This window comes from Oreochromis aureus, linkage group 17, assembly GCF_013358895.1.
Source record: "Oreochromis aureus strain Israel breed Guangdong linkage group 17, ZZ_aureus, whole genome shotgun sequence".
Lineage (NCBI taxonomy): Eukaryota > Metazoa > Chordata > Actinopteri > Cichliformes > Cichlidae > Oreochromis > Oreochromis aureus.
The window spans coordinates 26,642,613-26,664,459 of record NC_052958.1 but is presented as its reverse complement, the minus strand read 5'-3'; the positions used below and the strand labels follow the sequence as shown (position 1 = coordinate 26,664,459).

The window sequence follows — 21,847 nt, the reverse complement described above, 5'->3', positions numbered from 1 at the left end:
CTTATCAAACTCCACCTTTACACGGCTGTATTCTGGCCGGAGGGTTTGAAACCAGCCACAAAGGCTTATGTAATATCTGCTCTTATACTGCAGGGTAAAGTTGGGTACATCCACAAAGCATACCAAACCTCAGAAGCAGCAGCACAGGTTACCTGACCACAGCCTACATGCAAAGAAAGTAAATCTAGTAAAGCTAAAACAATTTTGTACATGACTCGTTTCTACTTTCAGTTATTTCTACATGCTGCACCAGAGCCTTTGGTTCCTCACTTGCAAAGTTCCACTTTAGGCCCAGAATACATGTTTATGTCATTTTATGCAGAGACCACCCACCTCTGCTGCACTTTTGTTAAGGGTGTTATTATGGAAGTTTCTGATAAATCCATCAGTGTTATGTGTCAAAAGGAAGGACAGACGTGAAATGTTTCCATCACAGTTAAAAAAAAAATCTGTCATAAATATTTGGTTAATGTGAACTCTAACGTACACCGTTGATTTAACACCTGTTGGAACAGTAACAGTTGTATGGAACGATACCACCCTGATCATTAATAAGTGGTCAGTCACAATCCAGGCTATGAAGACTTTTCTGTTTGCCTCAGTATTGTGTTTAAAGCACATAAGTTTTTCTTCTGGTTATAACGCTCATTATATAAACAGGTTAAAGTTTTGAAGATGATTTATTACATTTATTGCATTTCATATGGGCTTATTTGGATAGCTATGAACAATGTTCTTCTGCTTACATCACAGTCTGATATGAAGAACAAGACAAAGTGAGAACTATTTATTATAGAAGTGCTCACTTCAACAGTATTTTCCCATTGAGGCAAACTGGCAACACACAAGATGCGTAGTAAATTCTGAGAGAAGCTGTTTGTGCTTCTTGAAGTTCTGTGCTGCTGGAAACTGCACACACAGAGCAAGAAGCAGCTATATCCCACTGGAGCGTGCTGAGCAAAGAAGCTTGGATATCTTTGCGACTGTACATGGAGACCAACAGTTCCTCGGCAGGCTGTCTGGTGGCAACTTCAGTCCATCTCAGGAACCCGTGGAAGGGTTTGCAGGCCCCAAACCGCTCTGCTCCAGCTCTGCTATGACTGACATGTGCTTGAATTCTGCAGGGTGGTGGTTAAATATCTCCACCAATCGGTAAGTCTCCTGTCTCTGGGTGCCGTAGAAGAGCTGCACCTGATTAGCCAAACACTGAGCCTGGTGGACGGTCTGTGGAGATGAGGGATAGATGTTGAGGCCTTAAATACACATCAGATGTGACACACTACATCCGCTGCATTGCTGTATTTGTGAATCTCTCAAGAACATAAAACCTCTAAAGTCTATTCATATAGGCTCGTATGTGGACTTACTATGAACTTGGGATCCATCTCTGCTGTCATGAGCACGATGCCCTTCTCCTCCTTCAGGTCTGGGTAGTGGTAGAGGATCAGCTGACTGGGAGCATTCTCACCCAGCGTCTGCACACAAACACATTCAGCTAATTTACCGTGCTAAAACTCAGAGGAATTACGAGAGTTTGGGCAGAGTTGCCGTTACTGTAAATAACCAAGCATGAAAAGATCAGCTCATTTCCAAAAAACGTAATTACTAATTTCAAAAATGTAAAAAAAAAAAAAAAAAAAAAAAGACTCTCTTTCCATCTTTTATGGTTAAAAATGCCAAAGGAAAGGTGCCAGAAGGAACGACTCTGTAAAGCCTCGTTTCACAAGCTCCGCAATCCAGAGAGTAATGAACTTTCCCAGAAGCATGTCAAGATGTAAGTCTGAAGCACTTTACCTGGACGTTGATGAGGGAGGTGAAGTGGAGCTCATGTCGGGACCACTGACCCACAAAGAACTCGTAACCCTCTTTCTGAGGCAAAGCGTAAAGGAACTGAGATGAAGGAGAAACAGAAAAGTCACCGAGGTGACGACTTAGAAAAAGAGGGAAAAAAATTGGGCTGCCTGAAAACAGAATAACAGCATCATGAAAGTCTTGATGATCAGATGGTTAATGAATAATCACAGGTATGACAATTTAAAGTCTAGCACTTTGCAGCTATTCAGCGAACTTTGTTACTGCTTATGAAATACCCATCAATCACTTTCTGTAGCTTTTTAAAAAAAATCTTCAGTATTTTTATTCCCTTGCTCCAAACTTTGCTCAGTGTTGTTGTTATTAAAGTGTTCGGAATTAACGTTGGCTTAGCTTCCAGAGCTTGCAGCATTGATCTTACCATTGGGCAGGACTTTGATCTGCTGAAAATCATCTCATAGATCTGTGTCTGCAAATACAAGAGAAGAGAGAATATTAGATCATTATGAACAGTGCTTATCACAATTTAATCTGTCTATATAAATGTTATCTTAATGGCATCATTGCAGTGTTGGAGCGTTATTATCAGTCAATACCAAACTGCACAGAAAAGCCCCAGAAGAAAAGAAAAATCTGCAATCTAAATGTGTAGATGAGACAAAAACAAACAAGTACTTTAATTTTTTCTGTGTTATTACTGAAACCCTGTCAAAGGAACTCTCTGCATCACTGCACAGCTTGTTCTTTTGCTTGTACATCATATGTGAGTTAGTATTACCTAAAATAGCAATGAGACCACAGACTGTATATAAAATATCATCTTGCCCTGTCAGACAGCAGATCATCTTCCTCCATCTCACCAAACATCCTTCATTACATCCATGACTCTTCTCTGAGGTCTTCCTCTTTTCTTTCTGCTCTGCACCCGTCCAAACCATCTCAGCTTTGTCTCCAAACTTGATCTGTCCCTCTTATGCACTTGTTTCTAATCTTATCCATCCTAGTCACTCCAAGTAAAATTAACATTTTCATCTCTGCCTCCAGCCTTTAGTTCCACCATCACAGCAGGTCTCACTACCATCTTGAAAACCTTCTCTTGCTCATCTCCTTCTGTCACAAATCACCCCTGACGCTCGTCTCCACCCAGTCCTGCACCACAACTTACATCTTCTCTATCACTGCTGACCACCTCATGCAGTACCATCGAGGGTTTTTTTGTTTATTTAAAAAAAAAAATTGTATTTATATAAAATATCACATCATAAAAATTAAACCCGATGCTAAATTTACAAAAACCTGCATTCTCTTGCATGGACAGCAGGGGGTGATTCCTCCTACTTGGTTTGGTTGTGAGGAAGAACATGGCCCTCAGCTTCGTCACTCTGTGACCTAAGTAAACACTTTTTTGGTCAGTCTGTGGTCTCAGCTCCTATTTACAAGTTATGCTAAATAAAGCACAAAGTTCATTTTGGAAATTGAGCTGATTATTAGAATCAGAAAGACAGATAAATTACGCTATGTTCGTTGGCCAATTACTTAATCACAACTGTTTAGCCAATGAGCATGTAGTGTCACTTGATTTCTCTGTCACATCCGGTGTTTACAAGCACATCTTTCCATCAAAGCTCATTGAACCATCAGATTTACTCTAAAGACTAACAGACAAAAACAAACAAAAAGCCACCAAACATGAATATTACTTTCATATTTAAATCCAAGCAAAAAATAAAGGAGATAGAAACAAAGAGTTTTAAGCTCACTGGGATGACGGCGCTGACTGTATCCTTGGTAGAATAATACTTCATCCAAAGCTGAGAGAAAAACAGGAAAGGTGAAAGCAGTTTCAAAAGGTTTCTGTACAGAGAGTCTGCGACTGATGTGCACAGGCCAATCCCACACACTCACCTCTGCAATCTCCTCGCCTGTCTTGTCCTTGATCATCTCCAAGTTGAGGATGGAGCCCAAAGTCTAAAGAAAACACATCACAGTCTGATAGAGACAACAGCAGATGAGGGAAAAGTGACTTGAGAACCTCACTGTAATCACTTAAGTTGCTAACCAGCTACTGCAGTCACTCACAGCTTGCAAGGAAGATGCTAATGTGCCTGCAGACATTTGTGCGCTACATGCCAAGTGATGTAAAACGGTGGAAAGTGCAATGTAAACCAGAAACAGAGACAATTCACCTTCAAAATAAAAGCTGCAGCTTTTGAAATGCTTTGCTTGTAGCAGTTAGGCATAACTCTTAATTTGAAGGTGAACTGTCTCAGTATTCCATTTGTGTCCTATTCAAGATCCACTGCTGCCAACTGAGGCCTAAAGCGCTTCTATCTTTAGCTCACCTTATTCTTTGTAAAACCTCCTGATGTTGCGTCACCAGCTGCCATCTTGTCCCTTTTTTCCAGCTGCAAAGATTCCCACAGCAAAAAGGAAAGGAAGACATTGAAATTCACTAACTACAACCAGACCATCCTAATGCAAAACAGTTACACACATCTGAATAAAATTGTCTACGCAACAACACAATTGTTAACAAGTGGTAGTTGTTAGAAACAAAACTGTTTCTAACTAGTCCATTGTCTCATCATGTTGTTCAGTTGTGAGCCCCGCTGATACTCCACCTCCTGCTCCATAAATCTGACGAACTCTGCCTGCTTCGAGTGTCCCAGCACTTCCTTCTTGGCTTCATGCCTTTTCTCCAGTCGGGTCTTGTACTCCTGTGATTTGGCACTAGAAAGGATTCAGACAAAGTCAGTGTAAACACAAATTAACTAACTAGCTATCTGTGTTTAATATCACTTTTCTATCATGACTGTAACTGTATACATCATTATCATCTGATCACAGTTATTATTATCTTCAGGAACTTTTGATGAAAACATTAAAACAACCGATCGATCAGTCAACGGTAACAGCGGAGACTGGTTGTAGTTATATCATCCATTTTCATGGCTTTATAATAATAACAAAATGAAACAAGTAAACTGTTAAAAGCAGAAATTCATTCACTATCTTCCACTGAGTAATATTCCAACAACTCTCAACGTAAACAAATGATAAAAGATTCACAATACATTTATGAAATGGATTTAATGGATATTTATAATATTCATATATATATTTCATATATACTTCATGCTGGATTTCGCCTGCATTTTCACACGCCGACCTATTATAGTTTAACAATAGACATTCATATTAAAAAACATATCAATAAATAACGTTAGACAACTTCACTGTCGGTGAAATCTTTGAAGAGATACTCCGTATACCTCAGTGTAATGTGAAACTGTAAACGACGGGAAACCTATATCGTTTGTAACGGGGTTGTGGTGTCTGGTGTGTGGCTGGTGGCTGACCTGCGCAGTTTCTGGATCTTGTCCTGGTACTTGCTATAGTACGGATTCTCCTCTAGCTCGGGCTCCTTCCGCACCGAGAAGGCTCGGAACTGGACCGGGACCAGCCCGGGGATCAGCGTCCTGATGCCAGTGGTCCTGACCGCTAACATCCCACGGTACAAACATGACATTTGCACCATTGCGGCCGCCATCTTTCCATCGTTCCCGTCCCACATCTATAACACTCCGGCGGAGAGAATGGCTTACATATTGGTTCCGCTAAAACAACCAGTTATCGCAAATAAAGTATCGAATTGTTTCAACATGTTTGTACTTGGACTACCCATTTACATTACAATAACAAAGTAATGTTTTGTGGTAGCAGAATATGACTTATTACAGAGAGGGAGGGAAAGAGAGAAAATTGCAACTTCGTGTTTATAAAATGTGTAAATAAAGTAAAACTAAGGAAAATTAAATGAAAAAAAATCAATAGTTTACAACACATAATCCTTTAAAATTCATCTTCAAATATACATAGGTATAACAATTAGGAAGATAAGATAAGATGAAGACAATCCATGCGGGTCATCGGCTGATGATCTCAGAGATAAGTGGACGCCTGCACTCTCCATCCTTATGTTACAGCCATTCCCTTAAAAGCTGGAGGATTATTCTCGTTATGTATCTCCAAATGTATCAAACAGCAGTGGTGAAAGATGAACTGCTTTAAGTCTGATACCTGTTCTGACACACTATAACCTGTAGAGGTCACTGTTTACTTTCAATAAAAACTTCAGCGTTTTCACTATACATCAAAGCAACATTTGTTATATTAATGCCCTCACTTACTGAAGACTATCAGCTATATAATAAACTGCTCCAACTCCGAGGAGTCACTTACAGCTCTGACTTCTCTCACTGTCTGTGAATACAACACACACACATTATTTATTTGTGTGTGTGTGTGTGTGTGTGTGTATTATGCTGGCTGTAAATTTAATGAGATGTGTGTTTCCCCGGTGACTGTCTGAGTGCTCCTGTGTTTACTTTCCACAGCCAATCATTTTTCAATCACTAATCAATAAACAATGCAGTTGGGAGCAGTTTACAGTGGATCTTGTCCACAGCAGATGATTATGGCCTGTGTGGTTGTGAGGTTATGTGTTCATGTGTAGCAAATGCTGTATAACATATATAAGAGACAACACTATTAAGGAGGTTAGCTGATTTAATAAGAGATGATGAATTCTGAAGATTTGTTTTGTCTGCAGGACAAGACAGTGTTGCTGAACGTCTTTAGGGGAAACTGCATGTATACCGTATATGCACACAACACGTGTTTAGTGCTGCAAGAAGTGAACTTGGTATGTGTTGCTGGTGTGCTGTGATTTTACAGAAAGGCAAGAAGCAGAGGCAACGATCACCACCTCCTTTAAAAGAAGAAAAATGCATGTTTGCCACTGTTTAAATACCATATTAAAACACAATATTTAATGACTTTGTGCTCTCTCAATATTTTATGTATGCTATGTATGCTATGTATCTTGCATCATTCTGCACTCTGCATAGACTCCTTTGCTTAAGAATTGTAAAATATTATTATTTCTATAGTTGTTATTAAACTATGAAAAGTGTTGGTGGATTTAATAAAATGTGTTCCTTTAGTAAAATTAGCGTTGCAACTCTATGTAAAGTCCTCAGCATGTATAGAATAGAATAGAATTAGAATAGAATTCAACTTTATTGTCATTGCACATGTCACAGGTACAGGGCAACGAGTACCCCAAATGTACCCCAGTACATTTAACTTAAAGCATTAAAGGTAAAAGTACTTATTCTGCCGAAAAATGTTTCCCATTAGTGTTAAATGGATTAATATTACTGTTGCAAATGTTTAAGGATGGTCTTATTTTAAATGTTTTATATAATTTGTTTTATCTACAGTATGAATTATATTCTATAAAATGTTATTTTTCTGGTATGGGTGACCTGCATTATGTATAAAAGTGGTGAATTAATGAATTCAGATAAACAAACCTACAAATTGATTATTAAAACATATTAATAACATTTTAAATCTACAGAATGACACATTAACTGTCAATATCTGCAGTGAGATTAAAAATATTAAAGAAAACTGACGGTGGTGTATAATCAAAACAACTGTGCTAAACGTAATAAAATTCCTCTACATTCTACATTTGGGACAAGGTCATTACAGAAATCTTATTTATTAAGATGAAAAATCACAGAATAAGTTTGCTTGGTTACTTTTTAGCTGCTAGCCCTGTTTTCACACACATGCAATGTGCAGTCTCTCAGTAACATGCAAACTGTAGCTGATCTCAGAACAGTGAAAGCAGAACCAGGACAAGCTGCTCCTTTGCTAAACCCACCAGAGGTTTATCCACAAGAGCATGCACAAGCAACCAGAAAATGCTGCTGGCTTCTCATGAAAATGACATGGTCAAGCAGAGTGAAGCTAGCTTCCAACTGCAGCCACTAGTTATTAAAAGGAAGTCTGCAAAGAGGCAACGTGAGATGCCTTATGTGACAGAACATTGTTTGAGATGTAAAATTGAGATTGATGAGATCTCTTTCAATGAGTTTTTTTTTTTTACTGAGCCAGCAATGTTGTATATGAAAACTGCAATCCAGATGGCATCAAACCGTCAGGAACAACAACAACAAAAACCATCAAAAGTTGCATACTGAGTTATACGTGGAATATTTTCACCATGTTAACAAGCAGCCTGCAAGTCTTTAGTGTTCTCTGCTGTGCTTTTATTCAAAGACTTATGGAGAACAATAAAAGGGTTTTAAAGTAAGAACAAATCTTGGAGAAACGGCAGTTTTTGGCAGTGGTGACTTAATTTTCTGGTCTGTGAATAAATACAGTCACTCACTGTGCTGTCATGCACAGAGAGTGGCACTTCCTCCTTTCTCACTGACCTACTGCTCTCCTCCGCCTCCTCGTCTCTTGGTCTCTCTTGGTCTCTTTGTTATGGGGGTCCTGCATGGAAGATGTATATTTTATGTGCAGCTCTGGAGGCTTTTACCATTAATTATAGAGAAACACTAAGCTCTCCATTTGCCGGACAGATGTTATTTTTTACTTAAGGAGAGAAAGGGGACTGTTCCATAATTCAGAGGTAATCCCGCTCACCAGAGAACAAATAAATAAATGAATAAATAAAGAAAGAAAAAGCAAAAACCACAAACATTTGGTACTCTGCTCCTGCGTGCTCAACACAGCAGCATGCACAGATTTCCTCCACGCTTTTCCACCTTTAAGTGCCTTCTGCGTAATAAATATGGAACAGCTGCTCTATCATTTCATTTTTTATTCAACCTCGAAGTATTTCTGAAAATCACAAACACACACACACACACACTGCTGCAACATTTTTGAGCTTCAGAACAACAGTTGGATAAAGATTCAAATCCAGACAATAATAAAAATAATAATAAAGCAAACACAAAAATATAAACAGCTTGTGAAATGAGACGATTTTTCTGCTGTCAGAACTTGTGATTTCTGTTATCCTGAGGACACTACCACATGTACACTGAGAAACAGAGATTATAGGCAAACGTGATAATTCAGTCTCTTTTACTTGCTACAGTAGCAAAATAGATGTGCAGCTCTACAGTTTGGAAAAATATACCTTTTAGATAATGGCCATTTTTTAATACCACAAAGATTTGTTGAGGGTTGGGCTTTTGGCTGGTTGAACAAACAGGAGACGTGTGGTGTTGGATTTTTTGCTTCAGTATTTCCATCAATAGTAATTTATTTTGTCCCATTTTGTATATATGAACCTATTAACAGGTTAATTGAAAAATGCAAACGACATGAGTGATTTAAGTGTTTTAAAGAACCTTATTTCCAGCAGCTCACGAGGGGGCTCGGTCATTATAAAACTGGTTATTAATAAAATGCAGCTCTGTGATAGGTAGATCATTAAAACAAAAGCACAATAACTGATTTTTCCTTTTTTTTTTAATAATACAGAAGACCGTTTCCTCATTACAATAAAACAATATATGAGAAGCAAGAGTTCATTTGAATGTTTTTTAAATGCATCAACAAAATGATATTAAGCCAAAGAAAAAATAACAGAAGTCAAATGTACATTTTTTAAAAAGTGGATCTTAAAAAAAAAAAAAAAAACTACATATATCAAGAAATAGTTAAAGGGGGCATTGCTTCATCAGCTGCTTGAAGTGTTGCTGGGTGTCGCGTTCATTTTACATATAGTTTTGCAAATATGGCACCTCATTGAGCCTTTGCTGGATATGTGAGATAAAGAGTCTGAGAAAATGTGTCTAAAGTGATCATGGGCTGGATTGACACGCCGAAGTGGTCTCACAGGCAGAATCTTGGAGTCCATGATACACGACACTGATTATTTTCCCCAATACCCTGGAATGAGCCACTATTCTGATGCATGAAATGTAAGTCAGAAAATAAATGTCACCACTGCAGAAACTAAATAATATTTTTGTTATATGATAAGTTTATATCATAGGTTTTTAGGAAATAAAATGCATCACAAACATCTCACGTTTTCTGGTAGTTTTGTGTAAAACCTGATGAAATGGGGTTTCCTCAGTATACGAAGAGCAGTCCAGCAGACTCAGGGTTAAAGAGTAGAAAAATCATTTACTGTGGGAACTTATGCATCTTTGCAGGTCATATTATCACCCCACCTCTGAGGCTGCAGTCGACCACTGGCAGCATTTTTATATATCAGAAAATATTCTGCTCATCCCCTCATTCACATAAGATACTTTCTAATCCTATCATCTCTGTCACCTGTCTCAGCCAGGTGACAGAGATGGTTTTTCAGGGCCACCAACAGGATGTCAAAGAGCAGAATGCCTAAGCTTGACCTCTTGAGAGATGTCCAATAGAAAGCTTTTCCAGCTTTCTGCCAACTCAGTGTCAGTAATGCATAAACAAGCATGCACTCCTGTAGATAACAAATTGGTAAACAAATCTTAAAATGTTTGACTTGTGAGGCTTTCATTCAGGGAATTTTATTTCAGGATACTCGAATGCATATTGAAATGTGTTGAAGAAGTTGCCTGATAATCACTGCTCTGTGTCAGGGGCTGATGAAATGGAGATATTATACAAATTTGGGATTAATTTGTGATTCATCGAACCGTTTAATCCCGGATTAAATCACAGGCATGAAGTGCAGCTCCTGCTTTTAGCTTTTTTTACTCAGATGCTAATCCAGGCTTCAAAATGTTGCACGTGAAACCTGAAGTATCATTGTTTGATTTAATGATGCAGAAATATTAAGTAATCACCTGAAAAAAATCTACATATACTGAAAATGTGATTTTGTTATTCACTGAGACTTTCTTTTATGTAAGGAAGTGTGAATTAAATTTAGGGGCATTAAAAAAGACAAACAAATAAATAAACAAAGAAAGACTGAAACGGTCAGCAAAAAGGATGATTATTTTTTTCCCATTTATTATTAAAAATGATCCAGCTGCACGTTATATTTGTGATATTTTCACGTGCACTCTCAGCGGTCGGGCTGAGTGCACAACGTGTGCGATGAGGTTTCATTTCAAACCTTGGGGTTTTCAGGGTCTTGGGACTACTCACTTACCCTCCCTCTGGAAAGCTGAAATCGCACCCCTGGGCCGGGAGATGACCCTTATCCACACCTCCTGCACACACACACACACACACACGCACGGTTAAGCACTCACTCACACACACTCTCAGTGAAAAAGGGTCGGACTTGGCAGAGGAATCCCATGGTTTTAGAGCGGGATCCCATTAAAAGTGCATGAGTGTGTCTGTCTAGGAATCAAGACACCCGCTCTGTTGCTGCTGCTCAGCCGATAGCTCTGTACCTGTGTGTGTGTGTGTGTGTGTGTGTGTGTGTGTGTGTGTGTGTGTGTGTGTGTGTTATTTATTCATGTACGCGGTTATTAGAGCATTTTGGGGCAGGCATCACTCACTCGTACCGGTTGTATCTAGAATGAAGCAAAGGAGAGCAGGTAGCTGTTTTATCTCTGGGTCTCAGGTCTTCATAAGATCATTAACTTGACCTCTGACCTCTGCAAGCATAGTCTGCACAACTTCAAGTCACGTTCCAGGACAGGAAACAATATACTCACGCTTGGAGGTGAGGATCTTAGTGCATGAGTTTCATGTCGCGTTTCTGTCGCACTGACTGGTTTTCTCTGTCAGACTGTAGCTTTGTTGACCTCCAAACCTGAAATGCAACATTTCGTATTTTCGTGAAATGTGTAACAGAAACAGAGACATGGGAGGAACATTTAAAGAACAAGAGATCTGAAAAAGAGATTTCCCACCAATATTCTAACAGTGGAACATTTTGTCAGGTTTAGTTCAGCTTCTTGTTCCTACCTGTAATGCTGTCGTCCTTCACTTACCAAGCCAAGGCTGGATACACACTGTCTATTTATTTGGTTCTGAAAGTGAGTTTAAACATGATGTCATATAAGTAATTATATTCACTGACATGACATTTGACACAATGATGATCCAGCAAAGTGAACATAATAAATAATATGTGCACAAAATTATGAAAAGATACATAATTATGTGTATAAATAAAGATTTTAAAAAATCGAATTATTTCAGCACAGATTAAGTCAGAAGCTTTCCTTTTTCAAGAACGATGCAAATATTACTTTTTGTGCACGTGGACATGTTGAACTTATATTACCTTCATTCACATCAGCCATAAAATGCAGATAAGTTTATTTTCTCTTCCCGCTCCTCCTGATTTCCAGCTCTCCTTTGCGGCAGTTTTGCAGCCCTTGCGATTAAAACAAACAAACAAACAAACAAACAAACAAACAAACAAACAAACAAACAAACAAACAAACAAACAAACAAAACAGACACACGTGAACAGGAAACCAAAAGTCACGCTCACAGTCCGGCTTTGTTTGTCTCCTCTAGACAAACACCAGACGAACCTCTGTCTTCTCTCTCCGAGCCTTCGCGCTCGCTCTGAGAGCACAGCGCTGCGCTGATGCTCGGAGGAGCGCCGAGCACAGAGCAGGAGCTGCGGCAGGCTGCTGCGCTCCCAGCCAGCAGGCGGCGCTGCTCACACGTTAAACAGGAGCAGCTGCGAGGCCACGGAAGAGGCCGAAGAACAGCAGCCGAGACTGGAGAAGTCAGAGTGGATGAGAAACGGACGAAGCTCAGTTTACATTTACACCTCATTATTATTATTTTTATTATTATTGTAGGCCGGTGACTGGAGGAAACTGCTGAACTTCTATTAAAAAGACAACAAAAACAAAACAGTTTCACTTATTCCCCCCTTGTTTCAGCCCTCAATCTTTCCTTTCCTCTTACTTCTACCCCTTTCATCTCTTTTTTCCTCCATTCATCTGTTCTTTTGTTTTTCTTGTTCCTTTCTCTCCTTGATTTTTTACGTCCTCACCCTTCATTCTGTTTCTATTTCCTCCTCTTGTCCCCTCTTTTTCCTTTCATTTTCTCTCATTTTCTTTTTTAAATTTTCTTTTTATTCAAATCTAATTCTACCCACTTTATTTTACTCTTTCTTCTCGACTTATCTCCTCAGTTTGTTCTCTCGCCTCTCAATTTATTAAAAATATCTGTTTTCCTTTTCTCTCATTTTCTTAAATGTCTTTCTTTTCCTCCTCTCCTCTCCTCTCCTCTCCTCTCCTCTCCTCCGTTGTCCTGGCCGAGCTCCAAGGACGGATGGAGGGGGAGCATGTGGAGTACGCTTAGTGGCGCTGACAGCTGTCACTTTGGCTGGTACTACTGCAGATGGGCTAACCTGAAATGAGCAGGGACAGGCCTGTAGCGGAGTGCGTCACTGACCGCCTCCTTCATCGTCCTCCTCCTCCTTCTCCTCCTCCACGTCCTCCTCCTCCACCTCATCCTCCTCATCATCCACAGGGAGAAGGTAGCAGCAGAGTATGTGGTGAGGGCTAAGGTGCAGGGTGATGTGGCAGGTTGGGAGAGATAAGGCAGAGGATATAAGAGGGGTCAGTGGGGTCAAGGTGTGGTTAGCACTGACAGCAGGGCTATGAAAGTGATCCAACACAGAGCCTGAAACAAGCCTGGGTGAGAAGGAGGAAAAGAGAAAGTAAAAGAAGGATGCAGGAGCAGTGGTGGAAGAGGACAGAGGAAGATGGAAAGTGATAGACTGTCGTTCTTAATGTGGTTAAATAATAATAATAATGATAATAATAATAATAATAATGATGATGTGCTGAAATATCATAATAGCATAAATATCATTGAATGAGACAAAATGACCTGTTTCTAAGTAATATATAACTAATTTAAAACATTAATAAATTGCATATTGCCTGCAAATTAAGACATTTAAAACAACTAATAAATGCTCAATAAAGAACATCTTATTAAAAGTGATTGTGAGCAGATAGATTTTGAGGCAGAAATCTTTCATATCTAAGATTACTAAAGGTGCATTGTAAAAGTTTTCCACCATTAGCTGTTCTGTACATCAATGTGAGCACACCTCCAACCTGTATATATAAGATGGACATAACCGCCTCAAGTTGCCCTCTTGGTGACTGATCTGATTAAGAAACCAAGGGATCCTACTGTCATTGCCCCGGGTCATTTGTCCCAGTACTTCGTGATGCTTAGTCTCTTGTGTCCTGCTTTTAGTTTTCCTTTTGTTGTCTCATCCTCTGTAGTTTAGCTCAGCTGTGTCTTGTTTTTGCAGCTGTCTATAGTGCTGCCTTCCCATTAGTCCCTCACAGAGCTTTATGTTTCAGTAGTTTACAGTTTTCACTTTTCCCTTTTGCCCTTTAAGTTCTGCAAACAGTCAATAAACAGGTCGCTTTTAGATCAGTCCGCTCTGTCTCCACACGACCGCATTTGCATCCTTCACTAGCAAGGAAGAAGAAGATACAGACTGCAGTGATTACCTTATTCCTAAATCTGACTTTGGAAATGTTTTGTGAGAAAGGAAATGTAGTGTACACTGCATACCAAGGATAAATAAATCAATTTTGTTATCTTTAATTGTTTTGTGACCTTTGAGACACCAGGAGAGAGAAACTGAGGAAAGAAAAATGGTGGAGGGATGATAAAGTGACAGTTTCTGATTCTGAGGACTCCTGCTCATGAACAGCCAGTGCCAGACTTTGTCTTTTCCTCCTGTATCTCCGTAAATGTCTGATGTGTGTGTGTGTGTGTGTGTGTGTGTGTGTGTGTGTGTGTGTGTGTGTGTGTGTGTGTGTGTGTCCCACTCCGTGCATATCCACAGTGCGTGCTGATTCAGCTCGTTATCTGATGGAACCGTAGACAGAATGAGTTTAAATCTCACCATTGCCGCAAGCTCTCAAAGTGCCTCATCTACTTTTTGCTCTCGCTCTCTCTCTCTGCACACATCAGACTTCACAGGTGCACACTTACTGTGAAGCAAGACTACACCACATATCACAAAAGTATGAAGCAAAATGTTGTTTTATTAAAAGCTTTGTGTGGCTTTAAACTACTTTCAGAGGCAGCTCAGACTTAGAGTGAGAGAAGCTGGTGAGACTGAGCACTAACGTCTTGTTTCAACACCATGGGTGTAAATATGCAGATATCATCCTCTGATTCCAGACTTTCGGTAGTATAGCCTCTCGTCTGCTCCCATTCACACATTATTAAGGGTCATTGATGATTTCAGGCAATTTGGAGCTTTAGGTTCAGCGTCTGGACCACACTAAGGCTGGATGGAGTTTTATAGGCCAAAGCAAACTGGTTAATCTTAGATGGGACATGCACCAACTGTTGAAAAAAGTCACAGTCCCTGAACTATCTTTTTAGCTATGGCCTATAGTTGTGTTCAAAATTAAGCAGGCTCTAGAGACTGTTTAAATAATTAAAATCTAAAAAAAAGAGAATAATTTTACTTTGGGACACTCTGTATCTCTTTTGAGACAATAAGAAAAATCTGACTAACACCTTAGACTAATCTTGTTTAGTCCAATGGTGTCAAGCTCAGCCAGTTTGATTCCCAAGTGGGCAAGACAAGCAAAACTATTGCATGATGCCCTATACAAAAATTGTTTTTTCTTTTAGTTTAAAAATGTGCAGTGAAATATCAGCAGAATGATTTTTTCCCACCAGTCTACTGTCATTACTGTATGGTTGGAAATCAAAATAAAAGCTGGCAAAGCTCTTTGGCTCTACCGTCTTGCTTCACCGTGGTATGACAGGCTGTGGACAATGTCTTTGTCAGTAGGAATGCTGGAAAACTTTCACACCTCACACTCAGGTGAAATAACCAATTTGGACAGCCCCTCTCATAACACATCTATTCTTAACGACATGCAGCACAATGCTTCCTTGGTGCAAAACACAGTAACAGATTCAAAAACTGCGCCTGATTTCGCCTCAGTTTTCACACACCGCAAAGGCATACAGTGGGCCGGTTTCGAATCTTTACCGACCAGGTTATGGCTCATCGCTCGCATGATTGACAGCTTTGGCTTAGTTGGAATATTTGGTGACAAAGTAAAAAGTATTCTAAAAAAGTGTAAAATATCAGCATGCTCTAACATGAAAATGATTTAATCAATAAACCTTTATTAGTATCATTTATAAATGATATAAATGATGATCATATAAAAGCAGCGACAGCTTAAAAAATAAGGATGGCACTGCATGTAAAAGGAACTGGGTATTTAACACATCCACAGTAAAGGTTTAGGGCAATCACTCTCATTTACGGATAATCCTGAAGTAAAAACTGACAAATTTTTCATCCAACCCCTCTGGGTAATTTGAGCTCATGGTCTGTTAAATCTACACTGGTGTAATAATCAGGATAATCTGTCTGTAATAGGTGGATTACAGTAGGTTAGGGAGTTTGGACTCTTTGGGAGAGCACCCCTTTGGATATAAAGTCTAATTCATTAATCAACTACGGCCCATTCATGGCCTGCTTAGAGAGAGACACAGCTGAGCTCTGAGAACTGACGCTTCAGCCAACTATAATCATTATCCCCAGAAGTTAATTTCAGATGGTAAAGCTGGTGTAGCTCTATACTTTTAATTTTCTTAGACTAAAATCTAAGAATATTAGCCCACCTTTCATCGCTTGCTGGCCTTCCTACTCTCTCTGTGGTTCTCAGTCTTAAGGCTTCCAGGTGCTAGTGGGGAAATATGAGGTTAACAAAGCTTTAAATGAAATCATTGAAAACTAGGATGGCTCCACTATTTCTGACAGACACACTAGTTTTGTTTAGCAAATTTTACTTACACAGGCTCTGAGGATCAATCTACATTTGGTACTCTGGAGTATTTGGTCCAGCAAGACATAAAGTATGTGAGGAGTTGTAGGCCATTTAGTTCCATTCAAGTATATATGGACTCAACAGCAAGTCATTTCTGAGGAAAAATTCATAAATTGGATTGTTTTTGTCAATCACAGTCTGTCTTCTGTCCTGTCTCCCTCCCTTAACCACAACTGGGTGGGTGTTGGGGAGGAATGTTAGACAGTGGTTAGGCATAGATAAAAGTTTTGTTTGTGTGATTGGGTGAATTAGACTTGCATTTGAAAGGCCTTCCTGTGCTTAACTGAGAAGAAATATATATCTATCTTTATATCACTACTGTCCATTTACCATGTATGTTAAGTATGTATGCCGACTCTAATGAGTCGTCCCCAGAAACAGAAAGGATGGTATGACTAGCCATGTGAGCAATACATTTATTAGGTTTCTTTTTCTCTGAAGATTATCACAATTTGCACGATTCCTTTTGCACATTACACATCCACCTTACAAGTGAAAGCTTGTGAGAAGACACAAAACCCTTTGAGGTTACAGCAGGAAGGACATCTTCTGTGCAAAACCTGCCAAACAGGCAGACATGTTCTACCTGCTCATGTTTTGTAGGGTACTTAAAAGTGGAATAGAAGGGAGAGCTTTCAGTTTCCAGGCCCCTCTTCTGTGGAAGCTTCTTCTGTACACCCTCTCTACTTTAAAGATTAGGCTTAAAACTTTCTTTTGTGATAAACAATAGAGTTAAGGCTTGATCAGGTAACTCTGAATTTCCCCTTAGTGATGTTGCAATAGGCCTAGGCTGTGCACAGATATGCTGTGTGTTTCCTCTTCACTCTTGTCTTCCACAATGTGTTGTTTGACCTGTCTCCATCCCTTACCCCCATCCTCACCCTCCCCAACCAGGGCCAGTCATCTCCCTGACCATGGTTCTGCTGGAGACATCATTCAGTTATGAGGGAGTTTTTTCTTCCCACTGTCACAAAGTGTTTGCTCATATGGGGTCATCTGATTGTTGAGGTTTTCTTTGTATTACTATAGGGTCTTTACCTTACAGTATAAAGTGACTTGTGATGTAAAAAAAACCTGCAGTGGATTAAATTAGTATGCCTGAGTTGTTATTGTCTCATTTTACATTGCTGTTTATGGAATGTAGATATTTACTTTTGTTTTTCTGAGTTTAGTCCTTTTTCGAGTGACTTCCAGGCCTCTGTAGGAGATTGGCATTTTATCTCTGTCCACACAGGGACACACAGGGACAGTGATAGCAAGCAAAATCCACACAGGAAGGCAGCAGCCAGGGTTTGAACCAGGAATTGTGAGGCAACAGTCCTATCCACTGTGAGACATGCATGAACTTGAACAGTTCAAGGAACAACAGAGAGGTGGTTTTATTTGTGCCAGGATGAGTTTTGGTGGTCGAATCTGTGATAGACACACAGAACCTGTGACTCTGTCCCCCTCCTCATCTCATACAGGCACGTAACGCTCCCTCTGTGGGCGTCACAGGTCCGGTGTGAAATGCACGCAAACATTTAAATATTTCAGATGCTACTTTCGCTTGGCAGCCAACCAGCCAGCCAGCCAACACATGCTCTGAGAGAAGGAGAGACAGACAGCAGCGACAGTTTCATAAATAGTCGATGAAGAATGAGCGGCCCCTCCTTGCCACAACCTGTCAACGGCCCACAGTGATTTATTGATTTCTACATTTGTCACATACAAAGACAAACTTAGCATCTCTGTGTTTTGTCCCTCTCTTTTTTTTCTTTCCTTATTTCTAATCTGAAAAGCAAACAGAGAGGGCAAATCGCCATGTGAAAGCAAGTTCAGTGTCTGTAGTCAAGGATCTTCAGTTCTCTGCTTGACAACAAATATACAAACGAGCCTTTTTTCTTTTGTCTTTCCATTCTTCCTCCTTTTATTCCTTACACTCTTTTCCTCTCTACCTTTTCTTCCTTTGTAATTTCCTTTCTTGATTCTTTCTTCCTTTACCATCCTTTCCTAACTGTTGTTGTCTTCCTTGAGATGCATGTGTCATCTTTAATTTTCATTCTTTAAATGTCCTTTCTTTCTTGCCCATCATTTCTGTTTCCAATCCCTCATTTTCTGCTTTTTATTTCTGCCAGCAACCTCTATTTTTTCTTTCTTGCTTTAGCTTTCTTTTCATTTTTTTTAATTGTTCTTATTTTTCTACAGCTCTTCATTCATGCCTCTTTTTTCAGTCTTCCAACCTTTTCTCATCTTCTCCTTTTTCCTTTCCCTGATCTGATTTTTCAGCGCTATTCTTTCTTTCCTTTCATTATGAAATTATTTTCTTTTTCTTGATGCCTCCTTCCTATAGCTTCATGTTCCCTACTTGATAAAGAAGTTTCTAATGAGACCCTTTTTTCTTTTCCTTTTGTTTCCTTTTAGTTTCTTTCCAAGGATTCCTTTCTCTTCCTCTTATTCCCATGCTTCCTTTTCTCTGTGCCTGTTTTTCCTTTCCATCCAACTTCCTTGATGGCTTGTCTTCCTTCATTCTATCCTTTTCTTTCTTTTTCCTTTTCTGCTTTCTTTCCCCCTTTCTTGATCTATTTATTTTTTGTTCTTTTCCTTTGCTTCCATTTTTTCCTTTACACACATTATTCATTTTCCTCCTGGATTTCGTCTTCTGTTCCTAAATACTTTCCTTCCTTTCTTCTGTCCATTTTTTATTCCATTTTCTCCAAACCAAACCAAATCAAAAATAGTTGAAAATTCAACTCAGTTTTATTTATATAGCTCCAAATTACAACAGTTACCTCAAGACGCTTAATTCACTTCTAACGATTTTACTGATGTGACTGCTGTTAAGAATCACTTTGACATAATTTTACATCATTCTCACCACAAAGTTCTCAAATCACCAATGCATTCCTGCCTCACAGGTGTTTCTCATTGTGTTTGTGTACACTTTCTATGTACTTTTGACACATATTTTACTACTAAAGATATTTGTTACTGTGTTGATGCATTTCTCATCTGAATCTCATAACTCATGAACACAGTTTGAGTTATGAGATTTTGTTTCTTACTTTTTGTTTTTTACAGCTTGTACAGCTCTCTCACATTCCTGAATACCGTCAGTTAGTCTTTGAATCAAATTACTTTAAACTTCTTTTATAATACATTATGTTACCAAAGGTATTCACTCATCTGCCTTCACAGGCATAATATAAACTTGAGTGACATTCCATTCTTAATCCATAGTGTTAAATATGATGTTGGCCCACCCTTTGCAGCTGTAACAGCTTAAAATCTTCTGGAATGACTTTCCACAAGGTTTAGGAGTGTGTTTATGGGAATTTTCCACAATTCTTCCAGAAGTGCTTTTGTGAGGTCAGACACTGATGTTGGACACGAAGTTCTGGCTCGCTGTCTCCTCTCTAATTCATCCCCAAGGTTATCTGTTTGATTTTAGGACTCTGTGGAGGTCATACAACTTCCACACCAAACTCACTCATCCATGTCCTTTTGAACCCTGGTGTGCAGTCATATTAGAAGAGGAAGGGACCATCTCCAAACTGATCTCACTGTAACTCCTGAAAAACAAGCCCACACCATAATCCCTAAACTTTAAACTTGGCACAATGCAGTCAGATAAGAACTGTTCTCCTGGCAACCACCAAACACAGACTCATCCATCAGATTCCAAGTCAGAGAAGCATAATTTGTCATGCCAGAGAACATACCTCCACTACTCTAGATTCAGTGGCTACTTGCTTTACACCACCGCATCTGAAGCTTTGGATTGCGTTGGGAGGCTTGAATGCAGCTGCTCAGCCATGGAAGCTGTTCTTTAGCTAATCTGAAGGCCACATGCAGTTTGGAGAGTTGTAGCAATTGATTGTCAGAAAGCTCTGTGCACTGTGCACCTCAGCATCTGCTGACCCTGATCTGTGATTTGACATGGCCTATCACTGACTTCCTGAGGGTGACCCATTCGTCCACAAATGTTTGCAGAAGCAGTCTGCATAGGTGCTTAAGACCAAAGTGTGTGAAAACATATCCCTCACACAAACTGTCACTATGAGGCATAATGGATACATCCTTTTATGTAGTTTGTACTAATTTCTAAATTTGACCGTCCAAAAGATGAAGCAGAAACTGAGACTCACCAGACCTGACAACAACTTTACGGCCTTATAGTGTCCAAGTTTGGTAAGGCCATGTGAATCCTGCCCTCAGTTCTCAACTGACAGAATTGGTTCCCGATGTGGTCTTCTCCTGCTGTAGCCCATCTGCTTCAAGGCTTGATGTGTTGTGCTGTTTGTGTTATTTAAGTTACTTTTGCCTGTCTTTGAGCTTAAAACAGTCTCCTCTATCCTCTGCCATCAACAAGACATTTTTGTCTAGAGAACTCACTGAACATTTTCTCTTCCTTAAACCATTTTTGTATACCCTTAAGATGATTGTGCAGTAAAATCACAGAAGATCAACAAGTTTTTGAAATACCTAAAACAGTCCCTCTGGCATCAACAACCAAAGTCAGTTAAAATCTCTCTATCTATTTTTTCTACTTGGTTTGAACTTCAACCATTCCCATATGCCTAAATACACAGATTTGCCTCTCTGTGATTGGCTGATCACATATTTGTGTTAACAAGCAGTTAACCAGTGCACCTATCAAAGTGGTGGGTGAGTGTATAATTAGCACAAATTGGTACAGCAATGCATTAAAAGAAAACAATGTTTTGACAGTGAGAAGGGTTCAAACCCATTTCTTCCCTCCTTCTGTCCATAGTTGCATTAATATGACAACAACATTTTGAGAGAAAGCACCAGAGGGGGCAATTTGTCATTGCTCCGTATAGAAATGCTCCTGGTCCTTTTATCTTCTACAAAAACAATTTTTCTAAAACATTTTTAATCCCTACTTAACGGTTACCAAATTCCAGTCACATGTTCTTTAGTTTTTTTCCAGTCTCACATTCATTGAGTGCTCTTAGGTAAACCTTGTTCACTCTTATATCTTTTTTACTCCCCCTCACTCTCCACCTGTACGTCTTCTCTGTCCATCCATCCCTCTCCGTCCCCTGTCCCCTGCTTTTAGAGCCTCTCTGAGCGCTGGCAGCCTGTCGATGAGAAGCATTGGTTTGCGGCCGGCCCAGTCGATGACCCTGACAGTGTGCAGTTATCGTTCTAATTAAGATGCCACACTTGAGTTAAACCGTGGCATTAGGATTTGATGGGGAATTGATCAGGGTGTCAGAGGCGGAGTGAGACAGAGAGAGATAGAGGTGGGGAGGGGGGAGACATGGTGGGAGAGAAAGAGATGGTGGGGGGATGTAAAACATAAGGAGGGTGGGGGGTAAGCTGATAAATGGATAAGCAGATGTACTTTATCCACTCCTGCCATGTCTTTATAGCTGAGGAATGAAGCT

General features: G+C 39.6%; 1 protein-coding gene across 1 annotated transcript; it reads right to left on the bottom strand.

The window, feature by feature from the left end:
• Positions 1 to 213: 213 nt before the first annotated feature.
• On the bottom strand, positions 214 to 5,404 carry atpaf1 (ATP synthase mitochondrial F1 complex assembly factor 1). The gene is made up of 9 exons (XM_031751378.2): positions 5,172 to 5,404; positions 4,434 to 4,542; positions 4,155 to 4,217; positions 3,718 to 3,780; positions 3,573 to 3,623; positions 2,234 to 2,281; positions 1,795 to 1,890; positions 1,368 to 1,475; positions 214 to 1,224 (listed from the first exon to the last, which is right to left on the bottom strand). The coding sequence occupies exons 1-9, from the start codon at positions 5,384 to 5,386 to the stop codon at positions 1,042 to 1,044; spliced, it is 936 nt and encodes a 311-aa protein (XP_031607238.1). The 5' UTR covers positions 5,387 to 5,404; the 3' UTR covers positions 214 to 1,041.
• Between the last annotated feature and the right edge of the window lie 16,443 nt (positions 5,405 to 21,847).